General features: G+C 45.1%; 1 protein-coding gene across 1 annotated transcript; it reads left to right on the top strand.

Moving 5' to 3' along the window:
- The first annotated feature begins 284 nt into the window (after positions 1–284).
- On the top strand, positions 285–25,603 carry LARS1 (leucyl-tRNA synthetase 1). Its single transcript, XM_036391507.2, has 32 exons — positions 285–385; positions 1,247–1,365; positions 2,803–2,890; positions 3,447–3,527; positions 3,961–4,101; positions 5,197–5,358; positions 6,022–6,134; positions 6,526–6,589; positions 7,120–7,187; positions 7,535–7,760; positions 9,113–9,200; positions 9,290–9,366; positions 10,018–10,071; positions 10,755–10,895; positions 11,629–11,706; positions 12,592–12,677; positions 12,768–12,833; positions 12,926–13,008; positions 14,444–14,582; positions 15,980–16,192; positions 17,014–17,071; positions 17,804–17,867; positions 18,451–18,634; positions 18,855–18,945; positions 19,761–19,901; positions 20,436–20,576; positions 20,659–20,769; positions 21,602–21,712; positions 23,707–23,811; positions 23,957–24,052; positions 24,430–24,562; positions 25,227–25,603. The coding sequence occupies exons 1-32, from the start codon at positions 380–382 to the stop codon at positions 25,430–25,432; spliced, it is 3,534 nt and encodes a 1,177-aa protein (XP_036247400.1). The 5' UTR covers positions 285–379; the 3' UTR covers positions 25,433–25,603.
- The last annotated feature ends 183 nt before the right edge of the window (positions 25,604–25,786 follow it).

Raw genomic sequence — 25,786 nt, 5'->3', positions numbered from 1 at the left:
ACCAGAAGCTGCCGCTCCGCGCTGCCAACCAATGGCAGCCGCCCAGAGCCCGAGCCGAGGGTCAGGGAGAACCAGCAAGTTCGGTAGAGCGAGCACATGAACCGGCGGCGACATCTTGGGGGGGGCTCTCTTAAAGGGACAGCGTGCCCGCGGGCGCACCCCTCGGCCCGGCGCACCGGGCTCGGTCCCCGCTCCCCAGCCAGGACGAGTGCCCGCAGCGACCGCTCCGCTCTCTCTTCCTGCCGCTCTCCTTCTTTCCCCTCCCTGCACGCTAAAAAGGGCCCGGTGTCCCCCCGCCCGCTGCCTTGGTACGGCCTGGGCTCCCCCGCGCGCTGCCGCTGTTGGCACGGCCCGTGCGGGCCCCGTCAGGCGCGGCAACATGGCGGTGAGTTCAGGAGCCGGGCCGGGGCTCCGGCTTGGGGGCTCTGCGGGGGCTCGGGGCGCTCCTGAGGCTCCTCACCCGCTCCTCAGGGTCACTCTTCGGTGCCGCGCTCTCCGGGACGAGGGTCCTATAGCGGCGTGCGCGGGGCCTTTGGCCAGCGGCTGCGGCCCCTTGGTGTAAAGGTCTTAGGCGTGTCTTGGTTTTGATGGGCAAAAAAATACATCCGCAAGCTTTATGAGTGCAGAATGCGTGTGTCCGTAATGCGTGTGTCCTTTAACAATTCCTGTGTATTATACGGTGAAAGAATAAGATCATTTAATACTTGCCATATGTTATTTGATAAAATAATGAGAGGAAGGGCTGCTGAGCACTGATTTAATTAAAATCGCTTGGAATGCTTTACCTGAGGAGCTCCGTGAACTACACTCAGAGCTGTTACCTGCCCTCTTCCTGGCATAGGGATTGCTGTGCCCACTTTATGTACGTCAAGAGGGGGACGCATGACGTGGGTTTATGGAGAGCCTGGAATAAAACCAGAATTCTATAGAAGTTTTCACTTATGATTTATATTCTCTTCTACCTGCCCAGTTCAGAGATCTCTGTTTTATTGGCAAGATGGTCAGTGTGTGTGTGCGTCCTGGCTACTGTAGAGTCCTTTGCTGTAGAAAATGGTTGTTGATGCTTTCCTTGCAGATCTTGGCTCCAGTTTCAGAGGGCTGGATCTCAGGCTGGCAGAGCCACCGCTGCTGCAGGGACCGGGGGCAGTGTTTGCCCCTGCCCATGGAGATCAGGGTGGGCTGTGATGGGTTACAGTTCTTTATTACCCTGTTCAGCCAGACTTCTCTTCCTTTCTCTGCTGAACAGGAGCGTAAAGGAACAGCAAAAGTGGATTTCCTGAAGAAGATTGAAAGAGAGGTCCAGCAGAAGTGGGAGCGTGATCGAGTGTTTGAGGTCAATGCTGCAGACAGGAAGGACCAGAGGAGGTATGGTTGTACTTCGTTTTTCACTGCTCAAAATGTCTTTTCATTCGAGATCTGCTGGGGGGAAAAGCGGCCCCTTTGTAATGAGCAGTATTCATGGCTCAGCTGCAGGGACTTGCTCACACGTTGTTGGCATTTCTGTAGCTGATGACATAAAGCTGGGTACGTGTGTAGCTGAGTTCCAGCAGGATGAGAGAAGCTTTTTCATTCCCTGGCAGTGTCAGTTACCCTCTGTGGGCTGAAAACCAGTTCTCTTTGGTGACCTGTACCCTTTGACATGGAGGAGGCTCTGCAGTGGGTGCCTGAGCCCTCCCCCTGGGGAGGTTTCACTCTGAGGGAAGGTGTGTCCTGCTCTGCCTCACGGGGCACAGCAGAAGCCCAGGTCCTGCTGTGGAGCAGCCTCTTGTCCTTGTGTGGAGCTGGAGGAGGGCAGGGTCCTGGGTGGGCCCCTTTGGTCACCACTGGCTGCAGCCCCAGCCCCAGGGCATGGAGAGAGCTGCGGGGAGGGAGAGCCTTGCGCAGGTGCAGGGGGTGCTCTGCACTCTGGGGAAGACCATGGGACTCTTGCTCTCATTTCTGCCCCAGAGTAAACCCTGAGAAACTTGTTTATCCTCTGGGAAAGTGGAGCGTGCCTGGAAGCACAGTTCCTCTGGAATTGGTGGGATCCATGCTCCTCACAGCTGTGGAGGGCTGTCTGGGGCAGCTGCATTAATCCTGTGGTTTTCTGGCTGGAAAAGCGCTGACCTTGGCACGATGAGGTTAATACTTGGTGTGTGGGAAAGTCAGACTAAACCGAGATAATAACTGAAGTGGTGTAACAGGTGTCAGGTTCTTAACTTGTAGATTTTGCAGGCAAACAAATGACTTGGCCTTTATTCCTTCATGGTAATGGATCGAGGGAGTGTGTGAAGGGGAGAGACAAGGCGTGAAGTACAAAGGTGGAGGTAGAAATTCAGTGTCCTAAATGTAAATATTTTCTTAGCTGCTTTGAGAGCTCGGGTTCCAACAACTTAATGCATCGTTGAAACACCCTGCAACGATATATCCCTGTGAAAGGAGTGATTGCTAGCAGTGTGCCCTTAAAATCTGAACTCACACAGTGGGAGATTAAATAAATGACTTTAAGACTTTGCTGTAATTAATTTACAGAAGCAGGATTAGAATTTGTTACCTTTGGGAGCATGCTGTATCTATTTCAATGTTTCTGTGTGATGCCAGTCCTCTGTGGGTTTTTCTTTTGTATTTATTTTTTAAGATGATAAAGCCTGTTAGTGTATCAGCTCTTTAAAATCAAATACTCATGTTACCGGTGAGGAAAATATTTTAACATCATTGTAGGCTGATAATAGCTGAACATCCCAGTTACCTGTTTTGCTGTGTATTGTCTGATGGTCATTTACAAAGCTCATTATGTGTTTAATCCTTTGACTTTCTTCTCAGCAAAGGGAAGTACTTTGTTACCTTTCCTTACCCTTACATGAATGGTCGCCTGCATCTGGGACACACGTTTTCCTTATCTAAATGTGAGGTAAAAATTCTCCTTTGCTGATACCTTTAAATACTATTCTAGAACAAATGCTGATTTTGTAGTCCAGTTTTGAGCTAATAGGATGCCATGTCAATTCCTTTACAGCTTTAGTAATGACTTATTAAAACTTTCCTTTTTCCCCACATTTTCAGTAGGAATATTGCTAGCTAAAGGGAAATTCCATTAATGTAATTTTTAATTTGATGAGATGGGGCTGCAGGTGTTTCCCCTGTTTGTTCTTTGAAATGAGATTTTTAGGAGATGCTGCTAAAGGGCTCAAACTTCACAAGAGACCTGTCCCTTTTGTTTGTGGTTGCTGTGCTCTGTGTGGGAGCAGGTTGTGGGTGCTAGAATTCCAGAGCAGCCCCCTGTGCACCTGTGGGTCTCTGGTGCAGCCATGCCTGTGCCTGGGCAGCCACAGGGGAGGCCTGGACACAAACTCGGCTTCCCCTCTGTGCCAGGGCTGTGTTGCAGAAGGAGGCACAGCTGTGTTTGAGCAGGAGCTGGCCCAGCCCGGCTGTTCCCGTCTCAGCTGTTCCCTTTTCCCTGCCTGCAGTTCGCGGTCGGGTACCAGAGGCTGAAGGGGAGGAGCTGCCTGTTTCCCTTCGGGCTGCACTGCACGGGGATGCCCATCAAGGTGAGAGCTTGGCAGTTGCTGGGGGGTTGTTTCTGATGGGGTTTTTATCCCTAAGGATGCTCGGGGCCTTGCTTACTGTCCATCCCCAGCAGCACCTTAGTTTATTTAACAGCTCACCAAGATGGTGTGATTTGGAACCTGAATTTGTAATAAACCTGTGTTGTGCTTCTTGAGCTATAACATCACTTTAAAAGACAAAGTGCTGGAAAACTGCATTTTACCTGTAGTATGTTTTCCTTTGCAAGAAAATCCTTACAGTAAACCCCTTCCTGCCCTGGAAGGTGTTCTGGAAGTGGCAGGATCTCCTAGATCTTAATGCAAGGTCCAAAAAAAGTTTAAAGCATGGAATGCAAAATGTTATCAGTAAAACCCTGTCTTTGGCTGTGGATGCAGCTGGTGCCCTGGCTGACACACTCCCAATAACTCTGTTCAGGCTTGTGCAGATAAGCTGAAAAGAGAAATGGAGTTGTATGGTTGCCCACCGGAATTTCCTGATGAGGAGGAGGAAGAGGAAGAAAATTCTGGTAAAAAAGGGGAAGAAATTATCATCAAAGACAAAGCAAAAGGCAAAAAGGTAAAGTTTAAACCAAGCCTTCCTGGACTGAGAGCTGTGCTGTCAAAACTTCAGTGTGCACATTGTAGGCTTTTCCTCCTTTGGGCTCACAGAAATCTCAATACAAAGATTTTTTTGTTTTTTTCCAAGGTAACTGAGTTACCTTTAGGGTGGACTTGGAAAAATGCATTAGCTGCATGGTTCCAGAGATACCATGTTAATGCATGAGCCCTTATTGGTAAGCTAATGTGCTGCCTCATAGTTTTCTGAGAAAGAATCCAGAGTAATACTCTCATTTTTTTCTCTTTTTTTTTTTAATCCATTCATGGAACATTCCTAAGCAGGTTGTAGGAAATAGCCCTGTTTTCTCAGAGGTAAAGCATGTGTATTCCTGCTGTTCTAGTTACTGTTTTTTAAGTTGGTGTCTAGCCAGTTCTGTCTAGATAGGCTCAGTAAAATCATCCAAACTATTTTCACTTACCAGGTTTTTAAATGAGATTTAGGATTTTGGGAGTATTCCAAAGCAAGGCAAAGAATCAAGGCTGGGAAAAGACTCTTTGAGATGCACTGTATGTTGTTTATCTATGCTCAAGAGATTGTCCCGCTGGAGCTGCTGGGTTTGGGGTTCTGGCTGCTCCACAGGACAGAAGGTGTGACCTTGCCTGGGTCACTGCTGGGGAGACACAGGAGATTCTCAAGGGACAACAGCTGGGAAAAGTACCATGAGCAAAGTGACAGCAGCAAAGGTTTTTGGTACAGGGGTGCAAGGCTATCACCTTTCTGTGGTGCAAAAACCCATGGGTTTGAGCAGGGCCTTGACAACAGGCAATTCCTTGCCAGGTTGTTGTGGCAGAGCCTCTGCAGGTGTTTTGGACATTGGCATGGGGCAGTTGGGAAGAGGAGGGTTAGGGAATGAATAGTAAATACAAGGTATGGTAGATTGGAATACAGGGTGTAGAATGGAAACTCTAATCAATTACCCTCACTCTTAGAGGGAGGATGTGAGAGTATTTGTATTAACTTGTGTATCTGGAATCAGAAACCATAACATAAACAGAGGTAAATGCTCTTGTGACAAGCCTGTGGACTTCTTCCTAATCCCAACTGTTCTTTCAGAGCAAGGCTGCTGCCAAGACTGGCTCTTCCAAGTACCAGTGGGGGATCATGAAGTCTTTGGGTCTGTCTGATGAAGAAGTGGTCAGTTTTTCTGAAGCTGAGCACTGGCTGGATTATTTCCCTCCCCTTGCTGTCCAGGATCTGAAGAGCATGGGATTGAAGGTGACTCTGGGTGATCCCAACCTCAGTTATGCAGGCAGCCATACCTGTATTGTTACTGTGTTGGTGAATGTACTGCTTCTCTGTGAGATTTTCTGAGTAATACCAGCATAATTCCAGGAATGTTTCTGCTATCTGTGGAATTAGTCATTTAACATTGAAGGTCTTGGGTGATAATTAAGTGATTTCTTATATAGAGCTTGTACCCTGTACAGTGGTCACAGCTAGAAATGAGTCCAATAAAGACATTATGACTTATGGCTCCCATGTGAGATAACTTGTCAGTAGTCAGTATTGACAGTAGTTCTATTTGACATCTCATCATTCTTCTTCCTAAAAGTACTTGTCCTGCTGACAACAGATTTTTGTAAATGGAGAGAAATAAAGGTGATGAAACAGGGCAGTGCTGAAATGCAGCTCGAATGGTTGGTTTAAACTACTACAAAACCTCTGAATTTCTCAGTCAGTGGAGGGACCTCAAGTCTTTGACATCTCTGCTCAGAGAGCAGGCACAGATGTGTATTTACACCCTTTATGGGACATGTACTTGCACTGTCTTTTTGGAGAGAAAGCTGTTTTTATTTTTAAGGCAATAGTTATGGTATTGTGAGATTCCTTTGATTTCTTGATCGTGCTTACTTACTGGAGCCTCTTGCCCGTTTTCAGGTGGACTGGAGGCGTTCCTTCATTACAACCAATGTCAATCCCTACTATGATTCCTTTGTGCGATGGCAATTCCTTACTCTAAAGGAAAGAAATAAGATTAAGTTTGGCAAACGGTAAGCTGCCACTCGGCTCTGAGTTTTTGGGAGAGTGGATAAGCTCAGCTGTACCAGAGGCAGAGCCCTGTGACACGTCTCTAGAGTGTGCTTTTAACTCACCAGAAAATGGACTTGTTCCTTGCTGCTGCTCTGCCTGATGCAGTGAAGAGTGTGTAGCAAAGCATGTGAGATTTGTCTTCCAGGTTTAGTTTTTCCTTGGGTACCAACTCCAAGCAAAAAACAGGCAATTCTGAAAGCTCTTGTGAAAACTGAACATTAGCACTGATGGAAACAGATCCAAACAAAATTTGAAAATGCCATTAAGAGGTCTTTTTTTCCCAGAGAGCTATACTTTTTTTCTTGCTCTATACACTAGTTTACTCACTGCTAAATGAAAATCTTTTTCTAGATATACAATTTATTCTCCTAAAGATGGACAGCCTTGCATGGATCATGACCGGCAAACAGGAGAGGTAATGTTTTAACTTGACATTTTCATGCATTGCTTATGATCTTAAATGCTAAATGGAAAGTAAGTTGTATCTTAGAGCAAAACATAGTTTGGATGTGCAGAGTCACTGGCTCTCAGCTGTCAGTGCATGTGAAAATTGAATGAACTCCTCTCTTGAGCAGATTTGTCTGGAACTCTGGATAGTATTTTACATTGTAGCTGGTTTCTGTGATTGGCAATCTGTGCCAGCAGCATTACTCCGTTGTGTTGTTAGCTGTTGAAACTAAATAAACAAGCTGTTGTTAACTTGGATGCTGCTGAATCAGTGTCTGGGACTAGTAAGTTTTTGGCTGTAGGAGCACAGTATAACCTCTCTGCAGTCTGCAGTTTAGTGAACAGCCTTTCATATTAATGGAAATAGGATTTACTTTGAGGAAAGCATCAGTACCTTAAATAGTGTTTGGATTAAGCTCCTAGAGATTAGGATTTGTTTTCTTTCCTACTCAAGTGAGTTTCACTTATTGATTGTTGCATTGCCTGTGGGACTTGCAGGGTGTTGGGCCTCAAGAATACACACTGATAAAAATGAAGGTATTGGATCCTTACCCTGCAAAATTGAGGTAAGTCTTGACTTTTTAGTGGTAGATGGGCTCTATCTCCTGGCCAGAACTGACCATTGAATTAAACAGTGTGTTTTGCCTAGTGCAGAATTTAATTTCACCTGCTTATTTCCATCACTTCAAAGACCTAGTCAGAATTTTGACCTGCTCTATTTGCTGTGTCTGCGTGGACCTCAAGATGGAATTAAAAAAAAAAGGAAAAAAAAAGGAAAACCCACAATGAACTAGTGACCCACTTCTGTCTCTTAGGAAATGTTGCTTGGAAGTTGATGTTAGTGTAAAAGCCTGTTCTGTATGAGCCATGATGATTTTATTTTGCTAACTTAGCCAGTACTTTTTCCCCCCAGTGGCTTGAGAGGGAAGAACATCTTCCTGGTGGCTGCCACGCTGAGGCCAGAGACCATGTTTGGGCAGACCAACTGCTGGCTGCGGCCGGACATGAAGTACATCGGCTTCGAGACGGGCAGCGGGGACATCTTCATCTGCACGCAGCGCGCCGCCCGCAACATGTCCTACCAGGGCTTCAGCAGGGACAGCGGCGTGCTGCCCGTGGTGAAGGAGCTGATGGGAGAGGTGAGCAGCCTGCAGGCCCGCCTCTGCTGCCCCTTGCGGCTCACAAGGGCGATGATGGTGCACTTCTCATGGGAAAGAAAATACAGGAGGGATTTCAGGAATATTGGAGTGACTGAAATCCTTAGAGCTGATGGGAGAGGTGAGCAGCCTGCAGGCCCGCCTCTGCTGCCCCTTGCGGCTCACAAGGGCGATGGATGGTGCACTTCTAACGGGAAAGAAAATACAGGGGGGATTACAGGAATATTGGAGTGACTGAAATCCTTAGAGCTGATGGGAGAGGTGAGCAGCCTGCAGGCCCGCCTCTGCTGCCCCTTGCGGCTCACAAGGGTGATGGATGGTGCACTTCTCATGGGAAAGAAAATACAGGAGGGATTTCAGGAATATTGGAGTGACTGAAATCCTCAGTGACAAACAATGCAAGCAGCAGGCAGCTTCTGTGGCAGCCAAGCCAGAGCTGCTGCTGGGAGAATAACCTGGTGCACTTAGCTGGGGACAGATGCATTCCTATTCCCTCAGCATGATGTGGTGAAAGGATAGTGCTAAGTAAAGCTTTTCTTCTTGCTGGGAAGATTAAATGGAAAGGGAGGGGGAAAAGCAATAGCTAGAAAGGGTTATGGGGAAAAGGCTTTTGTTGGTACTGACATTTCCAGTACATCTGTGTGAATGAAGCTTTCTTAGCTGAGTAGTGAATGTCAGTGGTTTTGGGGTTTGCTGTCCTTAACTTGTGTGCTTTGTGCAAGTGTCATCAGTGGTGTTTATTCATCCTGATACAAAGCACCTTCAGCTGTTTGCATCCCTTGATCTCCATTCACTACAACTTGTCACCATCTTCCTTGATCTTGCCTTGAAGAATGAAGTAGAAAATAGTATTTTTTTCCTTTGTTAGTAGACATGATGTGAATTCAAGCAAATTAGTGAGGTAGAAGACAGCTGCTAGATCTTGCCTGCCTCCTGTCAGTGTGTGGCTATCTTGACAATATGCTTTCTTTGTTTAATGTCACTTTTGACACTGGCTTCCTAAGCCACTTTTGCCTCAGTGCTGTTGTGCTTCAGATACTTGGAAGCAAACTGTCCTTCTGCTTCCTATGCTTTCCCAATTCTACATCCTTGTAGTTTATGTTTCTTGGTATTTGACTTTCCTACCATTATATAACCTATATCCTGTCTCAAATAGTACCACACGTTTTCATATGTACTTCCTCCTTATCCATCTGTACATAAAATGTATTTAGTTTGTTTGTAATGTGTTGGGAAAATTTACAGAAAGTTGGAAGAATATCAGCCAGGAGAGCTTACTCTATTAGGCTGAAAGCCCCTGATTTACTGTAATGCTGTTCCTTTGTCCTGCTCAGGAGATTCTTGGTGCTGCACTTTCAGCACCCCTCAGCACCTACAAGGTCATATATGCCCTGCCCATGCTCACCATCAAGGAGGATAAAGGTAATTCTGCAGCAGAGCCTCTTGGATGGGCACTGGCATGTAGTATGGGGGACTAATCCTTTCATCTGTTTATCTTTTCCTTTGCCAAGGAACTGGAGTGGTAACAAGTGTTCCCTCTGACTCTCCAGATGACTTTGCAGCACTGAGAGACTTGAAAAAGAAGCAGGTCAGTCTGTTAACTGAATTGTTTCTGTTTCCTTTCCCTAGTGAAAAGGGTCAAAAGTGAATATCCAGTGAGAAAAACGAAACTTGCTTTAATTGGCATTCTGTCATCTCTAACTTGAAATCAAAGCACTTAAAAATAAATGAAGTTTAAACCAACTGGGCTAGGACAGATGGGTTTTTTCCAGACTTCAAGTCTGAGTTTTGGATGAGAATCATTTAACTTGTGCTGCCTGTTAAGGTAGAGAAGAGCACCAGGGAAACAGAAATGAATTCCTGTTGTGGAAATGACTTCCAAAAATGAGATTAAGATTCTCTATGAATTTCAAATGAGACTGGAAGTGATTGTTACTAACTGCAGGAGTACCTCAGTGTCTGAACAGCTATCCCTGGCTACTGAATTTTTGCCCACTCATTTCAGGGTAGAGCAATATCAATTTTTGCCCTTTTAAAAAATGTAGACAATTATGGCAAGGAATCACCTGGAAATGAGATGGAGATTGAGCTCAGGTGTCAGAAATGGTGAGAAGGCAGGGAAGTGGCTTAGTCTGATTTGTAATAAAGCATTATGTAAAAAAAAACCCACTATGAATGGATAAAAACCTTTACATCTAGAAGACTTCTATCTATTGATTTTTTTCTTCCAACTTTCAAGGCTTTGAGGGTGAAGTATGGCATCAGAGATGAAATGGTCCTGCCGTTCGAGCCGGTGAGTGCACCCAGACGTGTCCATCTACTGAGCACAGGATCTTATGTTCACTGATGAGAAACAAAGCAGGAGCTGTGCCACCTCTGCCAGGGTTTCTGTTTAAAGTCCTTCTCAGCTGAAAGCTGAAAAACGTAAAGTTTTCATCCTTTCCTGTAGTTGTCACATTTGGTCTGTTAAGGGTTGCAACCAAGATTTGTTGTTGTATGCTATGTTTCAGAGAAAAAGGAAAGCATCAATTTTTATAGGAGTTATAGTTTTGGGAAATGGAATGCATCATTATCCTAATAACCTGTTGGCTGATGAAAACTTTGTGCCCTGATGGCCAGATGAGGAGGGTATCTGTTCCATGCAAAAAGCTGAAGTCCCTCTCTGTTAGCACAGCCTCGAGGCAGAGGCAGTGTTCATTAGAAAATGCAGGTTACAGGTGAAGCCATCCCAGAATTCTGCAGTACCCTTGGTTCCACAGGCCAGCTCCAGTCCTGGCACAGCTCTGTGTGCTGCCATGTCATGGGACACACCTGGGCAGCTCAGGAGTCCCCCTGGGGGCTGCCAGAACTTCTGGGCCACGAGTGCAATTGCAGCAATCTGTTGTAAGCCCTGTGTAACTTGTGTTGGATGCTGTGAATGTATGGAGTGAGTACTGGGGTGCAGGAGAGGTTTGACAGCCCTCTGTTAATTCTCAGGTGCCCATCATTGAAATCCCAGGCTATGGCAGCCTTTGTGCTCCATTTGTCTGTGATGAGCTCAAAATCCAGAGCCAGAATGACAGAGAGAAGCTTGCAGAGGCCAAGGAGAGAGTGTACCTGAAAGGATTCTATGAAGGAGTAAGTAGTACAAGATTTTGGTAAGTGGTTTCTTGGTGAGTTCAACTAGGAGAAAAAAAAGGCAGGTAAAGAATGAAAAAAAAAAAAATCTCAAGAAAGAGGGACAATGTCCTGTTTTCCCAAAAAAGTCCCAAAGGACTTTTCATTTAGACTTTTCCTGCTGTAGGGTTCTGCAGTTGAAGGGGTGATGTAGAATTGGAGAAAGTTTGCACTCACACATTGCTGTGTTTTCTGAGCATTATAACCTGGTCTCTGAACAAGTGATCACCTTCTAGGGAGCTGATCCATTTTGTTGCAAGTATAGATAGGGAAACTGATATGAAATGAGAAGGTGTTATTATTTGCAGGTTTTGTTGTTGTTTTTGGGTTGGGGGTTTTTCGTTGTTTTGTTTTTTTGATTTTTGTTTTGTTTTGTTATGTTTTTTCTTTTTTTCTCCTGTCTTTACCTCAGTAGCTTACCATGTGTATTTCTCAGCTGTTCTTTTGTAAGCAAGCAATAGTTTTTATTTCTGACTCTTTGCAGTCTGTCATCTGTGTGGATGCTGACATGTGTACAAACTGTTTTTGGGTAAAGATGACTGCACATAATGAAAAAACCTAATACCTGTACTCCTATTTTTTGCATGTCAAAGATTGCAGCACCTGCTATTTCCTTATATTGATTTGAACAACTATGGCACCTATTTCTTGCTAAATTTTGAAAAAAATTATCTTCTGTGACCCCTCTTTGCAGGTGATGTTGGTGGATGAATTCAAAGGACAAAAAGTTCAAGATGTCAAGAAACGCATTCAGAAGCTGATGTTGGATAAGGTAAGTGGCAGCGTGCACACAGCTGCTTCTGAACTGTCTGCTTTGTCCTTTTCACAGGGCTGAGTCACCAGAGAAAGCCCTGGTGTGGTTCTGCAGCCCTCGGGGTGCTGTGGGTCGCTGCAGAGAGAGGGACCTGGTGTTCTTGCGCTGAGTGGGCTGAGCAGCTTCATTAGAGTTCTCTTGTTCCCTGCCTTATTCTGTCACTCTCCCTAGGACATGTTCTGGTGGTCCAATTTATTCTTTAGCATAGCTGGGAGGGTGCTGAAGTGTAGGACCTGGGCTGTCAAGTCTCATTCAAGCCAGTGAAGGAGATGTGTGATGTGCAAATGCCCCCTTGCTGGGCTCCTGTTTCAGAAAACAGCAGTAAACAATCAATGACTGTGGCATCCCTCTAATGAGACTCCCTGATGAGGACTGGGAGTGAGAGGAGGCTTCAGGCATTTAGTCATCATTCCCTTGTTGTTGTGGCACTGTTATGGCCAGATTATAATGCATCAGCACGCATGATGTGTGCAGCAGATTTGAAGCTCAGCATCCCATTTTCCTTTGCCTTTCCCCCTCCCTCTGTCCTCCAGAGTCTCCTAGGAGCTGTTTCAGTCAGGGGGCATAGTTGGTGGGGAATATTTTGTGCTTATGTCCTCCTTTTCCTCATGCATTTTGTACAAAGTGCTGTGAGCTGGTACCTTAGAGAAGTTACCGAGTCAAGCCTTGCCTCATTTTACCTGAGGGAATACTGAGGCAGAGAGCTTCAGCAGTGGTGAGAGCTGTGCAGTAAATGCTATAAACCAAATTAGAATGGAGGGGATGCTTTTTAGTAAGTTGTCAGGATTTTCAGTACTTTGGTAAGTACTTAAATCTCAGCTTCCATTGCCCTTTCAATCTTAGGGTGAAGCCATGATTTATATGGAACCTGAGAAACAAGTTATATCAAGATCTGCTGATGAGTGTGTTGTGGCCCTTTGTGACCAGTGGTGAGTGAAACAAAGCTGCAGTTACAAAGTTGCTCCAATTGTACACTACTTCTGGATTGCTTTATTACAATAAACCTCTCCTGGCTGTAGGTATTTAGATTATGGTGAAGTGAGCTGGAAGAAACAGACGTCAGAGTGCTTGCAACATCTGGAGACGTGAGTTATGAATGTGCCTGTAAAGGAGGGTGACTTTCTGCTCTTGGTGGGGTCTGAGAGGGCTGAAGGCAGTAAGAGCTTCTTTCTTACAGGTTCTGTGAAGAGACTAGGAGAAATTTTGAAGCTACCTTAGGTTGGCTACAAGAGCATGCGTGCTCCAGGACGTATGGCTTAGGTAGGCAAAACATTCCTTTCTCGGTTGGCTCTTTGTAAGGATGGTACTCCTCATTCATTTGGAAGGCTGAAGTGCTATATAACATCCCCAGTGATACAGGAAGTGTGGGAGCAACATTGTCCAATTGTATCTTGGCCCAGCATCCCAGAGAAGGTGTGCTTTGTTGGAAGTGCATGGGGCTGGTAATGTTTGTGTTACTACAGGTAGTCCTTGTAGCATCTTAGTAGCTTTCTGCTGGGCCATTGATTTGGAAGGGACCTCAGAAAAGGGAGCTTCTACCATTTCTTGAGTTTTCTCCTGGAATCCTGATTAGCCTTCATCTTGTGTAGCCTGACATGGGCCAGCTGCTAAATGTGCACTGTAACCCACAGCAGATGTTCTGCAGCTGAGCTGTGCCAGGAAATAGGTTGAAAATGAGCAACTGTTTACCCTTGAGTAAAATTTTCAAATGCATAGTTTAATTTTTAAACCAAATATTTTTTAAACCCATTAGCATGAGTACTAATGTATGTGTATGTGTTCCACTGGAAATCATCAGCTGCTGCTGTGTGTGGGGGGGTTCAGGGTGGTGCTGGGTGCCTGACACCACCTTCCCCTGATGTATGTATGTATGTATGTGTATGTGTTCCACGTGAAATCACCATCAACAGCTCTGTGAGGGGTCAGGGTTGTGCTGGGTGCCTGACACCGCCTTCCCCTGATGTATGTATGTATATGTATGTGGATGTGTTCCACGTGAAATCACCATCAGCAGCTGTGTGTGGGTCAGGGTGGTGCTGGGTGCCTGACACAGCCTTCCCCTGATGTATGTATGTATGTATGTGGATGTGTTCCACGTGAAATCACCATCAGCAGCTGTGTGAGGGGTCAGGGTGGTGCTGGGTGCCTGACACCGCCTTCCCCTGATGTATGTATGTGTATGTGGATGTGTTCCACATGAAATCACCATCAGCAGCTCTGTGTGTGTGGGTCAGGGTGGTGCTGGGTGCCTGACACAGCCTTCCCCTGATGTATGTATATGTATGTGTATGTGTTCCACGTGAAATCACCATCAGCTGCTGTGTGTGGGTCAGGGTGGTGCTGGGTGCCTGACACCGCCTTCCCCTGATGTATGTATGTATGTATGTGTATGTGTTCCACATGAAATCACCATCAGCTGCTGTGTGTGGGTCAGGGTGGTGCTGGGTGCCTGACACCGCCTTCCCCTGATGTATGTATATGTATGTATGTGTATGTATGTGTTCCACGTGAAATCACCATGAGCAGCTCTGTGTGTGAGGGGTCAGGGTGGTGCTGGGTGCCTGACACCGCCTTCCCCTGATGTATGTATATGTATGTATGTGTATGTATGTGTTCCACGTGAAATCACCATGAGCAGCTCTGTGTGTGAGGGGTCAGGGTGGTGCTGGGTGCCTGACACCGCCTTCCCCTGCAGGGACCCGCTTACCCTGGGATGAGCAGTGGCTGATTGAGTCTCTCTCTGACTCCACCATCTACATGGCCTATTACACCGTGGCTCACCTGCTGCAGGGGGGGAACCTCAGGGGCCAAGGAGAGTCTCCTCTGGGCATCAGGTAAGGAGAGTGAACCATTAAATTCTCTTGTTTAATTAGGTGTGCTTATCTCCTGAATTGCTCTGCAGAAAGACTTGCCAAGGAGGTTGAGTCTTTGCTTTTGTGTATAAAAAGCATCTTTATTAAACTTAACCTGCCATGAGCTGAGTTAGAACAGCTTACAGAGGGGCAGTAAGGAAAGAGAGGAGTGTGACAGGCAGTGAGAGGAAGAGAGAGTGAAAAAATGCTTCTGAAAGCACCTCTGAAAGAACTGTGTGGAGAGTAAATCACCTTTTTCAATACTTGTTTGACTTGCCTTGAAATGGACCTTGGCAGGTTTTTGGGTGATTGGCTGCTTGGGTGTCTGCTTGCTGAGACTGCTGTGCACCACAATAAATTGGAGGCTCCAGTGTACAGAGGGAGTAGGATTTAGCTCTTGGCTTTTGTCGCTGTCACTCTCCCGGAAGCTCAGAACCATCTTTTATCCACAGCTTGTCTGTGGAAGTCTTCAGAGCAAGGGGGAGGAAGCATGTGACCTCTTGGTTGGAGGGGCTTTTGAAGTGTGGTGATAGGGGTCAGAGAGATGAGATAGTACAGCTCAGTCTGGAGCTGAGAAAACACTTCAGATTGTGCCTTGAATCATCTAATTCTGTGTGGTTTATGGACTAATTCCTGGAGTAGTTTACATATTGGAATGGAAACTTTTCTTACTTTATGTTATAACTAATCTGAAAACCATTTCCAAAGTAAATATTCTGATTCTTACAGAAATACCTCTGAGACTGGGCAAGGCTGTCATTTGGGCTCAAACCTCTCTAATTACAGAGAAGCTATGCACGAGCTAGTCGTGTCTAGAAACAAGCTTTGAAGTGAGCATCCTGGTCCCTGAATTACAGATTTGATGTAATTAAGCATGTACAATTAGAATGCTCTCCTATGCAAGTAGATAACATCTAGAAGCCTTGGAAAATGCTTTTTACTGATACTTGTTCTGTGGTGTGAAGGAAAAGGGGATTTATGACCCATCCTTTCAGTCCCCTTCAGTTACAATGAATTTGGCACCAAACACAAGCCCAGTCACGGCACTGGAATTTAGAGCATGGAACAAGAAGTGCCAGAACCAAACCAGCAAGCCTGTGCCTCTAGGATTTTTTCTGGACTGGTAGTACAGATCACCATCTGAGGTGTTTTTTAATGTGTACTGGAAGTGTTTGGGGTCCAGAATGCCTTTCCTCTCTGCATAGCACAGAGCTATCGCCTGAACTCAGGTGATAAAGGCCATGGGCACTCTCTCTGTGTTTGTTGATCAGGTGGACTGTGCTGTGAGAATGGAGCCACAGGTTTAAGCTGCTTTACAGAAAGTGCTAGAATGTGAGGAGCTTTTACTGACTGTGCAATGTGGGACTGATTCTTTGCAGGGCACATCAAATGAGCAAAGAGGTTTGGGATTACATCTTTTTCAAGACAGCTCCGTTCCCTAAAACTGAGATTCCAAAGGAAAAGTTGGATAAGCTGAAGGAGGAGTTTGAATTTTGGTATCCTGTGGATCTCAGAGTTTCTGGCAAAGATCTTGTTCCAAATCACCTGTCGTACTACCTCTACAATCATGTGGCCATGTGGTCAGAGCAAAGGTGAGTTGGGATGTGAGGCAGGTAAAGCTGGAGACTGCAGTTCTGTTACATTTGCTAATGGCCTTTGGACTGTACAGCATTTAGAATTGTGTTGAAAATGTATTCTTTCATATTGCAGCTTTAATACAGTTGTCTATAGCAGAAGTGATTGAAATGGAAAGAGTTTTTACCATTATTTCCCCTGGTTTTTCTGCATTATCTCCTCCTATGAATTTCCAAGTGTTGAGTTGCATTCCTGCACTGGAATTTATTTGGCATTATTATTAAGTCTCCTTAATTCCTTCTCAAGGATGGTTAAAAGAGCCATGTGTACTCCCATGGGCTGTGCAGGACTGGTTGAGAATCTTTGCCCATTGCATGATGCTTTTATGGTGAAGATACTGTTTGCATTCCCTTGAATTTTGGTTTAGGGGTTGTATAAAACTGTACATAGGAAAAGTGTTTCTGATGTATAGTAAAGATGATTGTGGATAATTCAATATCTCCTTCCTTCATGGGTAGAAATCTGGACCTAGCTCTTGGGCAGTGCCAATCACTGGCCTTTAAATTAAAATATCTGACCAGAGGAGGGTGACGTAAAAGAACTGTAATTGCAGGTGCACTGCTCCCTGCCCTGTGTTTCAGCAATGAGAATCCTTAGCCTTTATACTGTAGTTCTTTTCATCCTTAATATATTTAAGACAACCCTTAGGTTTTTTTTTTTTTTGAAGATTCCACCCAAGGCATTCATCTCAAACTGGAATATAAAATGCTTGTTCCTATTTTTAAAAAGAGAAAATGTATTTTCTTGGCCAAAAGGTTTCTATCTTGCCTTTGTACAGGGAAAAATGGCCAGTAGCTGTGAGAGCCAATGGACATCTGCTGCTCAATTCCGAAAAGGTACGGTGAGGTTTTGTGTGACAGGCTTTTGTGTTGTCAAAATAGGCATTTGCTAGCCAGACTGGAAACTTCTTCTTGGCATGTAAGCAGGGGAAATAGTGACATTTCTTCATTAGTTCCCCTCCAGTTTTTCATTCATTAGAGGTAAAGACCTGCCTTGTGTGTGACTTTATGTAGCATTTTCTCTTAAGTCAGCTCTTGTGTGGTCTCACCAATTTAGTGAAAAGTTCAGTGAAGATTTCTGTTAAGTTTTAGGGTAATATAGAATATTTATTTATTTAAGTAAAGTTTATATTTTTAGAGCATTGGAGTAGGTGCAATGAGAGGAAAAAGTTTGGGGCAATAGCTTGCTAATATGTGCAAGTTCTGACACTGAATTCAAGTGTGTGAACCCAGGAATTAGGCCTTGGGGACTGTCTGATATTAATCAAAAAAACCCAAAATAAACCCTAGTGGAGTTCCTCTTGAAAAATCAATACATGGTGATCTGAAGCTACCAGTTTTAAAGTGGTATTTAAGTTTCATTTAGGGAATTGCATGCATGCAGCGACAAAATATAATCCTAGAAGAGTTCAGTCTGCTTTTGCTGTGAGACCTCATTCAGATTTACCAAAATGCTTTTTGCTGTGATTCATGAGAAAATTGTTTGCCCAAACCCTTGCTGGGTCTGTCTTGCTTATCCACCAACACAGGGGATGTGTGAGAAAACAAACACTCTTATCTTTCTTTCAGATGTCTAAATCGACAGGCAACTTCCTCACCCTCACTCAAGCTGTTGACAAGTTTTCTGCAGATGGTGAGTGCATTCTGACCTGCATCTGATTGTCAATTATGCCAAAATGACTAAAATTAGTGTTTTGCTCTCAAAGAAGTTTATTGGAGTATTGAATGGCAATAAATCTGCCACTTACCACCTGTTCTTGTGGAAAAGCTGAACTGCACATGGAAGATTGGGAGGTGTGTTAGCACACCTGGTTCAGCCAGGAGCTGCTCCTGGGGCTGAGCTCTCCAGGAGCAGCCTGCTTGGGCTCTCTACATCCACTAAAGAGATCAGAGCACAGGACATGCTGTTGGTGCGCATGGGCTGTGTACATGTTTGTGCCTTGTGTATCCATGTGTGCCATGCTCCTGTGTTTTGGGCAGGGACCGTGCTGGGCTCCTGGTTCTGGTGTCTCTCTGGTGCCCTCCCAGGGAGGGCAGTGCCTCCTTTGAGGCGCCTCTGGCTGGCCAGGCAGTTTGTGACCTGGCTTGCATTTGTTAGCTGCAGCTGAAGGGAGCTGTCAGGGGTGCAGGAGGCTCAGCACGCCCCGGGCACTGGCCAGCTGCTGGCACCCAGCCTGCTGGCACCCAGCCCTGGCAGCTGATCCCCTGTTCTTCAGGCATGCGTTTGGCCTTGGCTGATGCTGGAGACACTGTCGAAGATGCCAACTTTGTGGAAGCCATGGCAGATGCTGGTATTCTTCGTCTCTACACGTGGGTGGAGTGGGTGAAGGAGATGATTGCAAACAGAGACAGCCTGAGGAGTGGCCCAGCCAGCACCTTCAATGACAGAGTCTTTGCCAGGTGTGGTACGAAGGTTAATAATACAGTTTGGACCAGGTTTTTCCTTGCAAGGAGGAATCCTGTCGTTATTTTTTTTCTAAAAAGTAATGAATTTCATAGAACAGATCTCGTTCCAGACTAGGTTATGGGGTTTGGCTGCATTGGTGACAGTTTTACAATGTTGCCATTACACGGGGCAGACTATGCAGTATTGATGTTGTCACTTCCCTTCCCTCCCCAGTGAGATGAATGCAGGCATAATGAAGACAGACCAAAATTATGAGAAGATGATGTTTAAGGAAGCTCTGAAAACTGGCTTCTTTGAGTTTCAGGTAGGAGATGTAAGAAAATGACATCTGGTATTTGTTACTTAGTGGATTTCTTTTAATCCTTCTGTCTCTGATCCTTAATCATACAGCTGAATTGGAATCAGAATTGTGTCAAGAAAACAGAGTACTTCAAGGGAATAAATGTGGAATCGTAGAAATGTGCTTGTGTCAGTTTACAAAGGTCCAGAGGAAAGCAAATGCAATTCTGCAGAATAGTCCTGATATCTAATATGAGCAAAAAGCTGCTTTAAAAAAGACACTATTAAAAATAGTGTTGCCTTTATATCTTTCATGATAAAGGACTCTTCATAAGAAAGCCAGAAAATGCATCAACAAAATTGTTTGGAAGCATAGTGCTTTTTGATATCCTCCATAAACCATGTCTCCAGAGTGTCTGCAGAGCCATGCTGCTCCATTGAATGAATTACACACACTCCTTCATGTGGCTGCTTTGAGATACTCAGGAGCAGGGTTAAATAGGCTGAATTATGTGTAATGATAGATCATATTCATTGCCTTTTTCTTAGTTCTTATTAGTATGTAAGTTATTTGGGATGACAGCACCTGATATGCAGCTGTGGATGTTTTTGTCTTTTATGTTTGTGCCAATAAACAGTTTTTTAAAGTACCACATAAATGCAAAAATCCAATGGCCGACTGGCAGATTCACGTGTGGGTGCTTCAGGAAAATACAGTTCCTAGAACTCAATAATGGATTATGACAAGTTGCTCGCATTCTGAAGGCATGTTGGAGCCTGCAGGGGTGTGTGTGTGTTTGTCCCTGGCAGCAAGGGCTGATGGCTGTGCTCTTGTTCCAGGCAGCCAAAGACAAGTACCGGGAGCTGGCCATCGAGGGCATGCACAGGGAGCTGGTGTTCCAGTTCATCGAGGTGCAGACTCTGTTGCTGGCTCCCATCTGCCCCCACCTGTGTGAGCACATCTGGTCCCTGCTGGGGAAGGTACTGACGTTTCAGTTCTGTCATTGATTCGCATCTGAGCTTTTATGGATTTCAGTAACACCCACGTCAGGCTTACAGATATTTGTGTACAAGTAGAAAGGACATGTCAGAGCACAAGAAGTCATAGTGGCTCATTGTCCCTGGGACAGTGACTGCAGGGAGCTGGCCTGTTGCTGTGATGATATGTGCAACAATAGTACCAGTCACTGTCATTGTCTGCTTACAAAGAGGTGATCTGAAATTTAGTGTAACAATGCAGTAGTCTTACACTTCTGCATAAAGCTTGGTTTTGATGTTTTTTAAGCCCTCTGCTTGTAGGTGGCATTCCATAGGCATATGGTAGTTGTGATTGTGTGTATAGTCCTGAACACACTCGCAGTGCTTCTCGTCTGTGTGTCCCCTCCTTTGGGTGGTTATGGGTAGGGGCTCACTGGGCCCAAACTGGCTGAACTCCCTTTTCCAATGAAGCTGTACTGGTTGGGAGCCCAGCTGAGGTGTGTTCCTCAGTGCATTGCTGTCTCGCTCTGCCCCAAGGCTGACTCCATCATGAGGGCCTCGTGGCCAGCAGCAGGGCCCGTGGATGAGGTGCTGATCCGCTCCTCCCAGTACCTGACGGAGGCAGCTCACGACCTCCGCCTGCGCCTCAAGAGCTACATGGCCCCTGCGAAGGGAAAGGTGAGGCTGCTGTTTGTGTGCACGTGTGATAGTTCTGTATTGCCTAGGGACCCCTTCCTGATGGGCTTTTTTATTTCCTCAGAAAGGTACAAAAGAGCCTTCCCAGAAGCCTTCTCACTGCACCATCTACGTGGCAAAGAGCTACCCACCCTGGCAGCACACCACCCTGTCCGTCCTGCGCAAGCACTTCCAGGTGCTCCTCCCCTCCTCTGCCCTCCAGCTGCTTGCCAGCTCTCTGGGGGCTCATCTGTACAAAGTTTATAAGCTGCACCTCGTTATCAAATTATCTCAGTAGATTAATTTTCTTCATGCTTTTACAACTGTCCAGTAAGTTTTGATGCTTAATGAAAATGTCCCAAGGACTGTCATTGATTTGACAGTTGCATTTCATTGGTTTTGACAATCTGAGTAAAAAACATGCCTGTGCTCTGTTGTTTCTTCCAATTGTAAGTGGTGAGCTTTTAAATATTCTTTACAAGTATGTTTTTGAGGAAACATGGTTGACTGACAGACTACTGCTGCCTTACTCCACAAGTGGGCCTAAAAGCTTTGTTCTAGTCCTGAGTAAGTGTAAACCACTCAGCAGTGTCACAAGAAATAGCTGAAATGGAATAAGTGAGTATAAGAAGAAATATATTAAGAAAACAGAAGGATTTGTTTCAGACATGGGGAAACTGCTGAGAGTGGCTTTTGGGATCCCAATGGACCATCCTCAGCTTGAACACACCAGGGTTGTAGCTGATAGATTTGGGAGTCCTGACTAGTCCAGCTTGTGGAATTTGTGGAATTCCTTGTGTGGGATTTGTTCATGGGGTATTTTCACCTTTGGGCATTGTATAGGCTTTTTTTTCTGTATTAGTGTTAAATGCTGTTTGGGTTTCAGAAGGATGAGAAAACTGTCTGTGGAATCAATGATGCTGACAAACCTTGCTGGTATTTATGGGAAAGCAGGAAAGGTACATGGTATTGAAAGGCAAGTTTTTCATTATAGCTGTTCTCCTTAATGTTTGTTCATCCCTGTTTAGGGCAGTGGAGGTCAGCTGCCAGATAATAAAGTAATTGCCAGTGAGCTGAACACCTTGCCAGAGCTGAAGAAGTATATGAAGAAGGTGATGCCCTTTGTTGCCATGGTTAAGGTAAGTGTCAGAGGGACAGTTCTGCTACAGGAAAGGCTTTTGGGAATGCAGTGTCTTCCCCTTGCCCTGTGCTTATTTGGCATCTTCAAGAGTTTGTTTAGAAACATCTTCTACATCTCTAGAAGAGCTACATAATAAAAATGTCTCTGTGTGAATTAGCCCAGGTGAGCTCTGGAGCTGGTTGGGGCTTGGTGCTTTCTGTGTTTTGTGGGTGATGCAATCTGTACTTCAAACATAGCTGGATCCCTCTGTATTTGAAATGTGTCCTATTTGACTTCTCCAGTTTTTCATGCTGAAATGAGTCGAGTTGCTTTGGAGACATAGAAACTGGAAGCTGAGAGTAAGGCCAAGAGTTGATTGATTGCAGTATGTGTAAGGGAGGAAACAACAGATTGTTCTGAGCCTTGAATGGAAATACGAAATTTGTGTGTAATTATTAATGCTTATCACTTAATATGCTGTTAGTCCATTATTTTCCCTGAGTCATGCAAGTCTATGAAAATCTTGGCTTCCATTTCTTTAAAGAAACTTTCTTGTGTTTGCTGTTGCAGATGAAAATTCAATGCAACTAGGGAGAGCCAAGAAACAAAGAATTAACAAATTTTTTTTTAAATGAGGGGTGGGGGTTGCAGTGTATGATTTAAAACCTTTTTAATGACTTTTCATGATCTGTAGAAATTGAGAGGGATTAGTAATGGAAAAAAATCTTAATGACTGTAAAAAAAAATTACTTTTTGTTCTTAAGCTTTAGCTTGATTTTTGAGATGCACATAATAATTACTTCTCTTTGTAAGCTTTGTCATGAGGAGTGGAACTGTTCTTTGCTCTCTCTGTGGGGTTGTTCTGATTGTTCCTTTTCATGGGAGCTTGGAAATCCTCAGAGGAGCAGAGAGCACAGAGCAGTTCTGGAGCTGTCTAAGTTTGTAAGAACAGTAAGATGTGTTAGATCCACTGATCCAGCTGGGAAAGGTCTCAGTCCTCAGAGTTAGGGCTGAAACATTGCTGTGTTCTGGTGTCTTTAGTCTGGCAGCAGTGAGCGATCCTGGGGCAAGTGGGGAAGGAGCTGAGGCTCACCTCAAACCCATCTTTTTGCTTCCAAAGAGCAGCAGCCTGTTTCCCACAGAGACATGGAAACACCTGAGCTCGGACTCCCCTGAGCAGTGTCTTTCTCTGAAACCAATTATTAATCAGTTCCAGGGTACAAGGAACATCTCTGCTTGTGCTTCCTACTCATCAGAGGAGGCTGAAATGTAGGAGCGCCTCGGTGATTTACAAAGGGAAGCAGTTCCATGTTAAAAGGGAATCTTTCACATTAAACTGATGAGGAAGCCAGGAAACCACAACCATGCTGAGGCTGACAAAGCAGAGCTTCAAAGGAGACAGCTGGCTCAGCATGTGAGAGCCAGGCAGGGACAGATTAAACTCCAAAGAGGAAGTTCTGTTTTAGCTAAAAAAAAAAAGTGTGGTTTTTATACTGCCTTTAATACTGTGTCTCTTGTGACTGTTGCTGCTGGCTTTCTGGACTAATTAAGTTACTTTTATGTTAACGTACAAAGTGGTTGTTATTTCCCTGCAGAGAACTCGCTGTGAGCACGTCCAGGTGTTGTGGGCTTGTCCTTTATTTTAAACTGGGTCATAAGCCTGAGTTTCCTGCTGTGAAATACCACTGAAATGCTGACTGATTTTGTGAATTCTCAACCTGCACATTAAGTAGGGATTTAAATAACTGTGAATGTCAAACACCTTTTCAATTCTATATTAAAAATGTGTTCTAATTGCTCTTACTCCTCCCATCAGTGTCACCAGCTCCCTGCAGAAGAAGAAGCCCTGTTACAAGGAAATTATTGCTCCAATGTTAATGTTGTGCCAGCAGAGAGCTCTTGGATTTACAAGCCTATTCTTTTCATGACTAATGTGGATAGTTTGCCATTTTGAAGCACCATTTTACTTGCACCCTTTGGAGGGTTTTAATACTTTTTCCCTCCCCCCCACAGGAAAACTTGGAGAAAAATGGTTCTCGTGTTCTTGATCTTGAGCTGGAGTTCGATGAGCGTGCAGTGCTCATGGAGAACATTGTCTATTTGACAAATTCCCTGGAGGTTGGTACAGACTTGGCACCTACTACTTGGCATTTATTGGGATGGCTGGAGCACCAGCTGTTTGATGGGGCTGTAGCCTCTGCTGTTCCCTCTAAAGCCATTAAACTCCTGCTTATTCTCTCCTCCCCCATTTTTTCTTTTACAGCTGGATCACATTGAGGTGAAGTTTGCTTCTGAAGCAGAAGATAAAATCAAAGAAGACTGCTGTCCTGGAAAACCATTTTCTGTATTCAGAACTGAGGTAGTATCAGAAATTCAGATATTGAAAGTCTGAAAACTTAATTAAAAAACTTAAATTGAAACTTTACTTTTGTCTGGGTTTTTTTAAATATGCCATTTAAAAACTTTGTTCAGACATGAATGTTTATCATGTATGAATATTTCTACTTGCAAAGTAAAAATGTCATTCCCTAAATATGTCTTAAACAATTGTTACACTTTGGGCTGCATTTTAGAGTTGGGGCAGTGCTGGTATCCAGCACGGGCAGGCAGGTTCTAAAGGGATTTTATCCCTCTGGAAGATTCATGAACAGCAGATGTTTATTTGCTTTAGTTCCATGTTTCTCCTGAGGGATCACATGCACAGTTCTCCTCTAAGGTCTGTGTTGTGTCTCACAGCCTGGCGTGTCTGTGTTCCTGGTGAACCCTCAGCCCTGCAACGGCCACTTCTCCACAAAAATGGACATCAGGCAAGGGGACAACAGAGAGACCATCATCAGGCGCCTGATGAAGATGGACAGGGGGATCAAAGGTAGCCTCCAGTGCAGGGCACAGCTGTGCCAGCTGCTGAGGGGGTGCTCAGGGGTGTGACAGACGTGGGACCTGCCCTGTGTGTGCAGGGGTGGGAGTCAGTGCCAGCTCCTGGGTGGAGGTTTGGGAATGAGGGAGGTGAAACAGGGACTCCCTGCCTGTCTTCCCAGGAGCTGTCAGGGTGCTGTGGGGCACAGGGCTGGAAGGCTGCACTTGCAGGAAGGCTTAGCTGAAGGGTCTCAGGCTCTTGGTCTGCTTAGCAGTCTTATTAGTCTGCCTTTTGATAGGGAATTGTACTGAAATCAACTCTCACCCTCCTCTTCCTCCCGCTCTCTACAGTTCATCCCTCAGAAAACGAGGAATAACTGTTCAGTTACTCAGACCTTTCCTGAGCCAGATAAAGCAAATTCAGTGCTTGGAATGTGAGATTAGGAGCTGGTGTTTCTGTGTGGTTTATCCCCATTTCTGTTGGTAACTCACTGTGTAACCCCTGAAGGACATTGTTGTATTGGTGTAAACCTTGGCACGACAGGTATTCCCATGAGAACATATTTCCTTGGAGCAGGTGTGACGTTCCAAGGTTCAGCATTGCTGTGGTTATTAACTCTGGGTGCTGTGGCCTGTGTGCAGCTCCCAGGGCCTGACCAGCTGCTCTCTCTGTGCAGATCTCTCTAAAGTGAAGCTGATGAGGTTTGATGATCCCGTGCTTGGGCCCCGCCGTGTTCCAGTGCTTGGCAAAGAGGAAGCGGGGAAAACTCCAATCCTGGAGCAAGCCATCTTCCACATTGACCTGGCCCAGAGGCACGTCTGTGTCACTGAGAACGGCCTGACAAGGGACATTGGGGACACAATTGTTTACCTGGTCCATTGAACTGCCGTGTATCCAGTGAGAGGGTTCCTGGAGGGACTTGGAAGCATTTGTATTGAACAAAGGGGAGAATTTGTTCTGTAAAAAAATAAAGCCCACCCAAACCGACCTGAGTTCACATGTGAGTTGCCCCTGCTCTTTTAAACAGGGATTTAATAAAATTATTTTCCTGTGGTGCTTTGGCTTCTTTTGAAAAGAAAGTTATCCTGGAGACCCTTCTTTTCCAGCTGTGGGCAGGGTCTTCAGGAACAAATTTGAATGCCATGCTTAGAATTCCACTCCTTGCTCCAGGGAGCTGTGCTGCTTCTCAGCTGCATTCAGCTGCCTCCAAAGCTGATTCAGCCAAAGGCTTTAACT

Source organism: Molothrus ater, chromosome 15 (genome assembly GCF_012460135.2).
Source record: "Molothrus ater isolate BHLD 08-10-18 breed brown headed cowbird chromosome 15, BPBGC_Mater_1.1, whole genome shotgun sequence".
NCBI classification, from domain to species: Eukaryota; Metazoa; Chordata; class Aves; order Passeriformes; family Icteridae; genus Molothrus; species Molothrus ater.
The sequence above is the reverse complement of the archived record's forward strand: the minus strand, read 5'-3'. Positions and strand labels throughout refer to the sequence as shown.

Bases quoted from the DNA above. Each gene is read 5' to 3' on its own strand.
- LARS1 (XM_036391507.2), top strand. The intron at 10,896-11,628 runs GTAAGTAGTACA...CCCTCTTTGCAG, and splicing joins TGAAAGGATTCTATGAAGGA to GTGATGTTGGTGGATGAATT. The intron at 17,072-17,803 runs GTACGGTGAGGT...TCTTTCTTTCAG, and splicing joins TGCTGCTCAATTCCGAAAAG to ATGTCTAAATCGACAGGCAA.